The 11,333-nt window shown below is 40.5% G+C and overlaps 1 protein-coding gene across 10 annotated transcripts in view; it reads left to right on the top strand.

Moving 5' to 3' along the window:
• LOC126873107 (uncharacterized) overlaps positions 1-6,555 on the top strand; it is a 183,877-nt gene extending 177,322 nt beyond the window's left edge. For 9 of the 10 annotated variants that reach the window (XM_050633638.1, XM_050633639.1, XM_050633637.1 and 6 more), the window contains 5 exons: positions 416-855; positions 950-1,329; positions 1,411-2,017; positions 2,109-2,897; positions 3,877-6,555. In XM_050633638.1, coding sequence (XP_050489595.1) covers positions 416-855; positions 950-1,329; positions 1,411-2,017; positions 2,109-2,897; positions 3,877-4,212 — 2,552 coding nt within the window. In that variant the 3' untranslated portion in view covers positions 4,213-6,555. Of the gene's footprint in view, positions 1-415; positions 856-949; positions 1,330-1,410; positions 2,018-2,108; positions 2,898-3,315; positions 3,395-3,876 lie in introns of all 10 variants that reach the window. The other variant, XR_007692305.1, reaches the window with a different exon arrangement.
• The last annotated feature ends 4,778 nt before the right edge of the window (positions 6,556-11,333 follow it).

The following is an 11,333-nucleotide window of genomic DNA, read 5'->3' on the forward strand; positions in this document are numbered from 1 at the left end:
GATATAAATCTTAGTATAAGTTTCTTATAAGAAACGAATATGTTTAATTGTTGTGTTAGTTTAATCGATATTAGTCTGCATAAATAATGTTCAATATCGATATTTTTTAAATGTTCAAGAAAGAAAGAAAAATACATATTTGCTCTGCAAATGTTGAATTTTAAAACTGTCCTTCTATAAAAGGTTGGACATGTAACTTGTCACGTGTCTTTTACATATAAAACATCGAGTAACACAGCTGGAAAGTACAGAACGAAATCGATCTCGAATCTGATCCATATTTAGCTCGCGCCTAGATTTCGCTCGATTGCATTCGAATCCAGTTAAATTTAGAATTTGCATTGCACACGTACCGGTCGTTTGGTTTATCGGAGTTTTTAAAACTCGAAGTGAAGACACGTAACTATTGTTCCAGGCTGGAGAGACATCGATGGCAGAGTGCCAAGGTTTGCCGGCCGATTGGAGCAGCTGAATACTTTATTCACGGATATCAGGCGCCCAGAGTACACTCAAGAAACGCCGGCCGTGCAGAGGCGTAATCACAAGAAGAAGACAACGATAAAACAGCTCTTTTCGGCCACCAGCAAGTTTCAGAAGAATCTGAGACGCGGCGTTTTTCTCGCCTGTTTACTCTATCACGAAGATAAAATATTGGTAACGAACGAGGATTTCTTACCTGTGATCGAAGTCGACGAGACTTACCCTAGCTGTATTTATAACGACTTCCATTGGCTGATGAAAGTGGGCTGCACTTGGGACGATGTTAAAATTCTCCGTCAAAATATGGAGAAAAGTCACAGCAGTTCAACGAATCACTTCAGGATAAAGCTTTTACAGGCTGCTGCACAAATGCAGGTTTGTTTCCTATTATATAAAATTATTAAACATTTGTTAAAGATTAAAATGAATTACAGACTGATGAGTAATTTTTGGTCATTGGTTCTTATAGGCAGCGCTGTGTATACAAGACATTGGTCAGTTGTACCATAAACCCATTAGAGACGTTCAAGGCACCCTGGTTTTCTCCACAGTGAATTACATAAAATCCCCGAAGTTGATCTCAGTGTTGAATAGCAGATGGTTGCCACTCAGCAAAGTCACGAAGAAAGTCATTATTCACGAAGATAGTAACGTAGCGGATATTTTAATAGCCAGTATACAGGAACAGATGACTTACCACCAAGTTAGCAGTATCAAGCTTTCAAAGGGGCTTTATCTTGGTTATCTGAAGATGCAGAGTAGCGTCGATCTTATACAAGTCGTGGTACCCGCAAAAGCACCTAATGTTTTGCCTCATTGTAAGATCCGTGATAACCCACACGTCTCTGCGTAAGTATTGAGTCGACGAAAATAGTACCTTCATACGTATCATTGCGGATTTATTAATCATTGTTATTTATATTTCCATAGCGAGGAGTGGGATTATCTGAAAAGGATAACTCGCATTCACGCATCAGACGCGTCAGTCAAAGACTGTGAAGAGAAAGAAAACGTAACAAACGAGGCCCAAGGTACAGAACAGCAGAAATTGTTCGTCGACCTGGTCGCTGCTACAGCAAGGCGATTGTTCAATTATATGGAAATCAGTCCTGAAGACTCTTTGCTCCATCGACTTTACGACGCCGAAGTTATCGATCTGACTCACGATGTGTCCTTTCTGATCGCTGTGCCTCCTGCAGAAACCGCCTGTTGCGTGCCTGGAACCAGAGAAATCCTTCTTCAACGTGGTGATCTTCTCTCGTTGCCCATCCAAGTATTCGAGATGGTTCACTTAAATACCTATCAGAAGGATGTGATCAACAGATATTCAAGACTAAGTTGCATTCTTGAACTCGACACGGCGCAAGCTCAGTACAACCACAGAGAAGCCTTCAGTTCTCTGGAGTTAAGCGTAGCGAAGGATAAGTTGGCCAGGCTGCAAGATCTGCAGACTCAAGTAAACACCGTGTGGAAAGGAGCCAGGTGGCTCATAGACGTGATCACGTTCGCTAGAGATCGCGGTTCTTCGCAGCAGAGCGTAAGTTGAACTGACCAATCCTGTGATCTGTGTAAAATTATTTAAAATCCAAGTATATCGCATTAGACAACTCTATAATTCATAACTACAGGGTTCGTCACAAACAGTTGGAATTTCAATGAAGCACCTGCTCAGCCTCGACCGAAACAGAAGCAACAGCAACAGCCTAAAGAGAAGTTTGCTCCAATTACCGCCACGCGATCCGAAGCTGGTGAAATCTAGTCCAGGTCGAGGCAGCTGGCCAGGACCTAACATGTCCAATTCTTCCTCAAATCTGCTCACAACGGAGTTCAGTAAAAGCGAACAACAATTGCCCAGTGGCCAGTATATTCGCAAGGGCAGCAACACTTCAAATGTGTCGGCCGGCTCAGAGCCTGCAAAGTCTACGGTACCCATGAGCAGCCCCAGCAATCTAAGCAACGCGACCAGCGCTGGCAGCAACAATCATCTGGTACCATTACAGAACACCAGGTTACCGCCTTCCAAATCCGAGGACACTCTGATCCTAACGAAATACAAACACAGTCCCAGAAATAGGTCAGCTACGATCACATCCGCATCGGCCAGCACCAGTCCTTTACTCAGCATAAAACCTATGATCTATGGTGGCTCGCTCCTAAGCGTGTCAACAGCCATGACAAACACGACGAGTCTGTTAAGTGTCAGCAACACCAATTCCGACAGTTTGCATTCGCTAAGTAGCGACGAGTATTCGACGCCTAACTCGAGTGTCTGCATAAAGAGTGGACATACGAAGAGCAAATCGACCAAGCCCACTGCTAGCGTCGCGGCCACGGCCACTGGTTCCTTGGAAAGTCAACTGGAGGAGGAGAAAGACGAAGCAACGTTAATGCCTGCTCCTCTGCCGGGCATTCTTCAGGTAATATTTGTCAAGTTCCAAGTATCAATTTTTCAAGTAGAAATTAGAATTTACATGGAGGAAGAGTCAATATATAATGAAATAACAGGATTGGGATCCTGTGTAGTTAAATATTGTGACAGAAATCACCACGGAAGATTATTCTTTTCTGAAAAGAATCGTGTTCGTCTTATTGTTAGTTACAACATGATCGTTGCTTCATTCTCAAGATTCACGGGGGATTACAATTACGAACAACGATCGTAATAATCTTGGGAGCAGCTAGTACAATTTGTCACGGTTGTTTCCCATTAGCCAAGGAATTATTCCTTGCGCAAGCTTCCTTAAAGTAACACTTATTCCAATTCTAAACCGCAAAAGCTTATTATTACCTATTGGGAAACTACTCATTGAGTTTAAATAATATTTTTCCTTGTAGGGAACACAAGTCTAACCTGATTGTAGTTAAAAACAGCTCACTTGGTCTTCTAGTGCAGACCGATGTAGCAGACATATGAGTAAGCCGTCACACACCGCTAAGTTTCAGTGCTTGTCTCGCTCAGATGCGCTTTCCAGATTACGCTTTTCGTGTATTATCGATCTAGCAGAGCATGAAATTTCGTCCGAGCTTTCAACTTAACGTAACACGATTGTTTCCATGTTAATCTAGGTATAATTTTTCTAACGATAAATAAAAATCTTTGATCTGAATGCGTGCTGCATATCTCTTTATCTATGTCATTTTAAATCGTTACTACCATTAGGTAAGCAATCTTTTTCTTCTTTTTTTTTTTCTCTCTTTCAAATGTTTTGAACACTAACGTTTACCTAATTTACTATTCGTCGTTAACAACAGCCAGATGCATCGAGCAACGTGCTGTCACTGCGCTGCCACCTAAATGTCATTGCATATGCTGATTTTACAGCAGACAATTTGTATCTGTACAGTCTATAAATTACCTAACGGCATCGTCTGACCATAGACCCGGTATTTTTGCAGGTTTACGCGGCCTATGAAACCGGCCTGGCTTCCGGAACCAGTCTCAAGTTACACGTTACTCCGAGGACCACGGCCAGAGAAGTTGTGAATCTAGTTGTGAAGCAGCTGAACATGGCGGTAGTGTTAAAGGGTCAAGAAGGGCCCATTTACACGGCTGACGAGTTGCCGAATTTTTGCTTGGTGGCTGTGATCGGTGCCAGAGAGCGTTGCTTGAGAGATGACTTCAAGTTGTTGCAGCTTCAGAATCCTTGGAAAAAGGGCAGGTTGTACGTGAGGCAGAAACAAGATGTCCTTGCAGCCCTTGAGCACAGCAGCAAGCACACCGCGTATTTATAGCATAAGTAACGAAAGGGAAGATGACAGAAACAGATTGTGATTAGATAGAAAGTACGTCGAGAAAGGGAAAAAGATAATTCCTGTCGCGGTTCACGATGTCTACCAATGTAAGAAACGCTGCGTCTCATTAATAATTGGCGATAGAAGCCAAAGATCATTTAGTATAATGCGTTCTGTGTCTCGTAGTAATTCGAGATTAAATAGACGTTATAGACATTTTTTTGTTTCTCCACTGTATTTTTCTTGTTCGTTTTAATACAGAATAAATGACGTAGATTCCCAGTCGTCTCACGAGACGCAGAATGCATTAAGATGTACATAAAATAAACGCTTGGCTACACGAGAAATTTTCAATTGTATCTCTCGAGGCTCTAACTAAATTACACGTAATTAAGTAGGGAAGTGAAAGGGAAGAACGACGATCGTCTGAAAGGATGAGAATTTAAAATTGCGTTTAGGCGAACCGGAGTACATTCCAAACGAGTTTTCGATCCGACTGCTGTAATTTTGCGCTGATGGACTAGATAGCGTTCCAAGGGAATGGATAATACTCAAGGTATATTATACTGTTATATTTTAGGTACCGATCTCAGTGTTTTACTCGATATACACGCGTCACCGGTTATAAACGAGTCACATGCTTAAGAAATCTCATTGTTGTCCCAATTGTATTCGACGTGTCCAAGCTACGCGCAAGATACATCTTTTCTTATTCTTATTCCCAACTTTCTTTATCTTCCAAAAGATTACCCAATTTCGATAAGAAATCTTGGACACGTAGAATGAACTGAGAGCACGAACTTTTCGAGATAGAAGAAGTTTTATATTTATATTTTTAAATCCACCTAATCACCCAAGGATTTATTTCAGCAAGTAGTTCTGCTTGACTGAGCCTTTGTCACCAGGTTCAGGAGAAATACGATCCTCGAAACGATTTCTTCTCTATGAATCGGTTTCTTCGATCTGTTAACATTGCATTGTTTTACTACGAAATGATTTCTATCCATTAATTTTTTCTTGTTTGCAAATAACGAGAACAATGAAAGCGCCCTGAACATTCAAAGAGAATCAGACACTCAAAGTTCTTGGAAGATTGCGACTAGAGCAGATTACTATTACGCATTAAAATATAGTAGAAGAAACGTGATCCAGATAAAAGAGGCTTATAGACTGTTGCGTAGAAATAAAAGAAAGAGTATTACTATGGCTATTAAGATTTTTATTCTCGTCAAGACCGCAGTTATTTTATTACATTATAATTGTGTTCGCTGTTCTTCGTGTTCTTCAAACTTATTTTCTGTTTTAGAGTATTTCCTGTTTGTAGAATTTTTATATCATCGAACGAACATTGTCGTTTGCTTCTTTAATGCTACTTCGTCGGAGAAGAAGAGCGTGTCGAGATCGATTTCGAGCTGTTGACGATCTTGTTAGAATTCCAGGCACTCGAGGACTTCCTAATAAGCGACCTAGACGACGCGTTGGTGATAAATATGGTGCAGAGTGGAAAATGTAAAAAATACACCCTAATCATACGATACCGCTGTCCGACACTTCGTGTAGTATACAATATTTTAAGATTCTAAGGCGATACGTCTTCTTAAATTTCTGTCAATGATTGAATTTTAAAACTACGACTTGAGTATTCTACAAGAAATGTTATAAATCTCTCAATTTTCGTTATATGATAATTAGTGTAAGAAAAGTTGACATCGCTATTGGAAATCCGTCCTTTATCTTTCGTAAACGAAACTTGAAAATTCGATTCGCTTCGGGTTCAAACAATAAAACAGTGGTATCGTGCGTCGAGGGGCCACCTAAGTTTAAACGAAAATATACAATGCAGATATTTTTTTATCGAGAAAATAAAAGAATGGTAGCGAGTTGGAGGAAGGGATGAAAAAGAGATTTTTACTATATTTTACCAGAATGCGTACTCGTTCGACGAGGAACGCGAACGGTACGCATTTCCAACGGAAATACGGAAATCTGTCTGTGTGTCGATATCAACAGATGTGACTAACCAAGAGGAAGAGGTGCGTGATGAAGAATGGCAGTAGGCAAAGAATGGTGGGAAAAAGATCTTAACAAAACGCTAGAAAATTTATTAGCTCTACCTGAGTATTTATCGATGTTGAGTGTAAAATAATCATTAGCAGTTAAGTGTTACTGTGGGAGGAAAACGAATTTTAAGACTCGAGAAGCCCTGGTTTTCCTCTCAGACAGCAGTTCCAAAAAAATAAAACAAAGAAATAAAAAAAAAAAAACGCAAGATGAAAGAACTACTTGTAAATATTCAAAGAAATCTATGTATGTATAAAATATAAATGAAAATTATCGAAGAAATTGAAGTCGATTATTTTTCACCAAATCGGGCTTTTATTTTAGAGGAGCTATTTCAACTACAGTAACCTGGACAGCAACAATTTCAAATCCACAAAATAGAACACTAAGAGAAGTCGATGGAAATTATGGCCCAGCTCGAAATAATTTTGGGAATAGGTCGAGTAAATTGTATTTACGTTTCTGTTGCCCTTGGTAAAATTCATTCGATTACGTTAGAGCTCGTATATTTTATTTCATTAGCCAGAGCGAGTCGTAACTCTCGAGGTGAGGCAAAATGAACCCGGACCCTCACGACCGACAGTCCCGCTGACCCACTTCCGTCTTGTTTCTCGTCTCATCTTGCTTTGCCACCTACTCCTTATTTATCCCCCACCTGGTGTAATTGTGCACTCTGGTCTTCCGGCTAGTTCCCAAGAGATCTGTGGTAATGAAAAACTGCCAGGGCATCGCCTCCGAGGAACGGTGCCCCCTCGTAGGTCAGGCAACTTATTCTCAACAGCCGGCATCGATATCCTGGCATTTTAATAACTGTCAGTGCCGTGACTACGATAAATTTGCATACAGATGTAACGAAGGTAATTTAGAAAATTATCAACGAATATCGGGACTTGGATATTCAAACACTAAACTCACACATACTTGAACACGATCGCTGTACAAACACAAACTAGCATCTCCGTTATTGAACTGCTGTCAATTAAAACTTGCCAGAGTCAGATATTTTGATATCTGCGATCCGCTTGCAGATATAGCACTCTTGTATTGCAAGATCGATTGAAGAGAGACAGAAGTCTGAGAGATGAACGTCGCCATGATTAATCACAGTCGCAATCCAATTGCACGCTAGACAGCGACTACTAGGTGACTGGAATCACAGGGGAAGATTGTAAACGATCTGGCTGCGAATTAGATGAAACTTTCTACGTTTGAAGAACACCCAAAAATATTGTAGGCGCGTATTTGTTTCACTCAGACCCCCGTCCTAATCTCCGCTCAAACTTCCATCAAAATCTTTGTCCTAAGCTTGAGTCGTGGATTGGGCGAAGGTTTGGGTATAGGTTTTGGTACAAGTTTGGATCGTGACTTGAGTGGAGATTAGGATGGAGCTTTGGTTGGACAGAAATTCTTATCTACAATGTTCGGCTGCTCGCCAGGCCTACAAAGTTCCATCCGAATGGGAACCGGACCGTTCACGACCTGTCCTTCTCAGTACCGTATGCACGCTCTACCGGAGAAGTTCACTGTTGGAGTTCGCATAATCGCATCAACAATACAGCGTTATTTGCTCTGAGTTAATGCCTTTATTCACTATGTTCCTTGCGCCATCGCGATAGACAAACATCTTCAAAAGACTCGTCAAATATTTTGGGACAATTTTTTGAAACATTAAGATGAATCTCATTCTGGAATAATGGACACTTTAATCATCATAAGTATAGTAAATAACAATTTTTAAGAGTATCAAACTTTCAGGGTTTACTGAAAATTCAGCAAGCACAGTTCATTAATTTGATCGAATAACGATCGTCGAAGAAATGTGAGCTGGAAATATTGGAATAAAATAGCGAAGGAGTAGAATAAATGTTACAAGGGTGTAAAATTTGGAAGTTACGTCGCTGCAATGGCCGTAAATTTGCTTTTGTGGGTGCATATACAGTTAATAGTCATTGTCAGCAGGACAGAACCGCACGAGGAGATTGGTTGACCCGCAGTCCGGATTCGCCCTCGGCTGACCCCGTTGTTAACTGACCCACTGACGATATTGATAGCGGGATACCACGGTGCTCGGTTAGCATCGGTCTCTCGCGTTCGTTCTTCGCGTTACTCTATCCCTGAAACGGCGTTGAAAAAATGTCTGTTAATTTCCATCCGCCTGCAAAGCCAACTAAAGTCATTCCAAAAATTATACATTATAGTTCAACTAATTATACATTCTATATCTGTCTGCGTATAATACAATCGTTCGAAATTGTCAATTCACGAGTCAGATGCAACGTAGAAAAGCAACTTCAAGAATCGAAAATTCCTATATAATTTTCAACGTGGTTTGATAATTATATATTCGAATCGAAGCATAATTATAATTATCTGTATATTTGGATTATTTGAATATTTGATATCCTCAAATTGAAAATGAGATATGAACGAGCCGCGGGAATATTACACGCCTCGCTTGGAAAGCACAAACTTTTTCGGAATATCCGATAACACGTTTAAAACGCCAACTGGTACAGGACAATCCTCACCCTTCCACCGTGAAATTTGTTTTCGATGAAACCACGCGTCCAATACGGTACGAAAGTTGGCAAATGCAGCCCAGTTTCCTAACAATCTCGCATCGCCTCTAATAACGACATCAGGATGCCGTAAACGCGATCCTCCTTGACGAAAATGCAGCGCTCGGCGCATCTGTGATCTCTGTGTTCGCACGTCTTTCGATCGATGGATTACGACACGCCGCATTGTGCTTAGAAGTGCTCCCGAGGCTGTCACGAGAATCAGATTGCCGTAATAATTTGATTGATATTCGCTCTCCTTCGCAGAAAACGCTCGAGAAGATGGAGATAGAGCAGCCAGTCGGTGGGTTGGCTCGGCTTCTTGCGCAGCGTGCAACACCGAAAGCCGAGAAAATGCAAATACGTGGCAGGAGTAAGACAATTTTCCAAGTTAGGAGATTTAGGAATTGTGGGAAATGAAATTTATGGAAAGTTAATTGGTTAACGACAACGATAATGTGCAAGCTTTGGCCTGGCAGAGATAGGAAATTTCTAACAATAAAAATCAGAACGTGTCGAGGAGGAAAAGGTTTATTAGTTTAGAAAGAGAGAAGAAAGAGTCTCCTTATTTGTAAAAAGAGTTCAGTCTTGATTAAATCACGACAGTTTAAAAATCGTGCAAACTGAAGATTCTTGAAACTTGGAATACCATAAAATTATAGATTTTAGAAGAAAGTAAATTAATTATGATTAGTTCATGAAGATTAACATTGCATTCTTTTGTTTATTAGAAAACAGTCCATCGGGACGCTTGTTTTAATTGCTTTAATGAATTTAATTCTCGTTTCAACGCGCTGTCCATCGCTTCAGTTGCTTGCCCGAGTAATTTTATCGAAGCGCGCGAAAGCTAAAATTGCGCCAGTTGTATCGATATCACTGAAATAATTGAACCTACGCATTATACACGACGATAGCTCTGCCTTTCTACGTTACTCGATCGAAGCTAACGGAAGCTAAAATGCGACAATTAGTAGAATCGCGAGAAGAGAGATTGGATCGACGCACCATATGCGTCAGTAGCAACGAATACGTTAAAGTCAAAAGATTAAGAAGGCGAGGGAGAAAATTTTGGGAAAAAACGGTGTCGTGGATGTTGGGATACGACGAGGTATAATACGACGGACGATGTTAATAAGAAACAGTAGGTCAACTTGTGTAGAACGAGGCTAGATGCTCCTGGCAAATCCGGTGTCAATGAGATCGATTCACCCGGCATCGTCGCTCCAGTTATTGACAGGGAACTGGACCGTCTAGTTCTTTCTCGACGACGCTTCTTGCATCCACTGCAACAACGTGGACTACGAACAGAGGATGTGTAACAATTCGTTCTGGAAAGGATATCCAGTTGCCTGGATCTCGAAGCCGGGTTATACTTCGTCGAACACTTCAGATTTTTTGTTACCAGCTAAGGAGTGGTGCTTGGAACACTTACATTTTTAACGTGTTTTTTCTACTTCCGTAACTAACCGATGATTTAACTTCTTACGGCTAAAAGAATCTCCGACAGTTTGTACCAATATGTTGGATCGAAGTATATATTTCGATTCGAAGAACGTAATTTATTGTACATAAATCATAGCACATAGATTACGTAGTTATATACGTATTCTATACGTATTTTATCGAAGGCCATTTCAGCCTCTCGGAAGACAAATTCATTAACTTTACTCCGTCAATTTTTTCCTTTCATCGCACAGCTATATGATTAATATTCGATTCTCAAGGAAGAAGGAAATTTATTTCATTTTATCTATAGTAATCACCTCGTCTTTTGGCTTAGGATGGCTTCCGGCCTCATGTCACAAATGCGTAATATTTCGTCTAATATTCTAAGAAAGAAATATATACAAACCAAACAATCGTTTTTACAAGATAAGTATGTTTAACGTAGCTGTATATATATATCGTCAAAAAGCAACGCTATGCATCAAAGGGTTAATAGGATCTCTCCAACTTGAGGGTTGAATTTAGAAATCATTCAACGCTTCTAAGCAATTTTATTTTCCTGTACACCTACTCTATGCTCCTCATTCTCGTATTCCATGCTTCGAGTTCAATTATTCAATTCTCCAATATATTTGTATTTGATTGTGATTCAATAATCACAGCGGAACGTTTGTTCTTATGCTGTTGGAAATACAAAAACCAGCATCGCTAAAGGACAACTTGAGCGAGGCCAGCACAAAGAACCACTTCGAGTTCTTAAGGGGAAACAGATCTACTAAGAGTAGTATAACAGACTCTATAGTCGATGCAACTACGAATATAATTAAAGACAATTTTCCAAGAATGAGAAGGATGTGGATGAAAGGAAAAATATAGAGATTGGGTAGTGGGGTGGGCCCTAAGATTGGCAAAGGGCCTGATTTTACACGGATCTTTCAGGCTCCCGCGCACGTGTGCCAACTATATTGCGAAAGACTTATACGGGGCACAAGGTCCAGCCATTCGCCGGTCGAATTTTTACCGATCGAAGGTTAGGTTTCGCAGTTGGGTCTGCGT

Source organism: Bombus huntii, chromosome 14, assembly GCF_024542735.1.
Source record: "Bombus huntii isolate Logan2020A chromosome 14, iyBomHunt1.1, whole genome shotgun sequence".
Lineage (NCBI taxonomy): Eukaryota > Metazoa > Arthropoda > Insecta > Hymenoptera > Apidae > Bombus > Bombus huntii.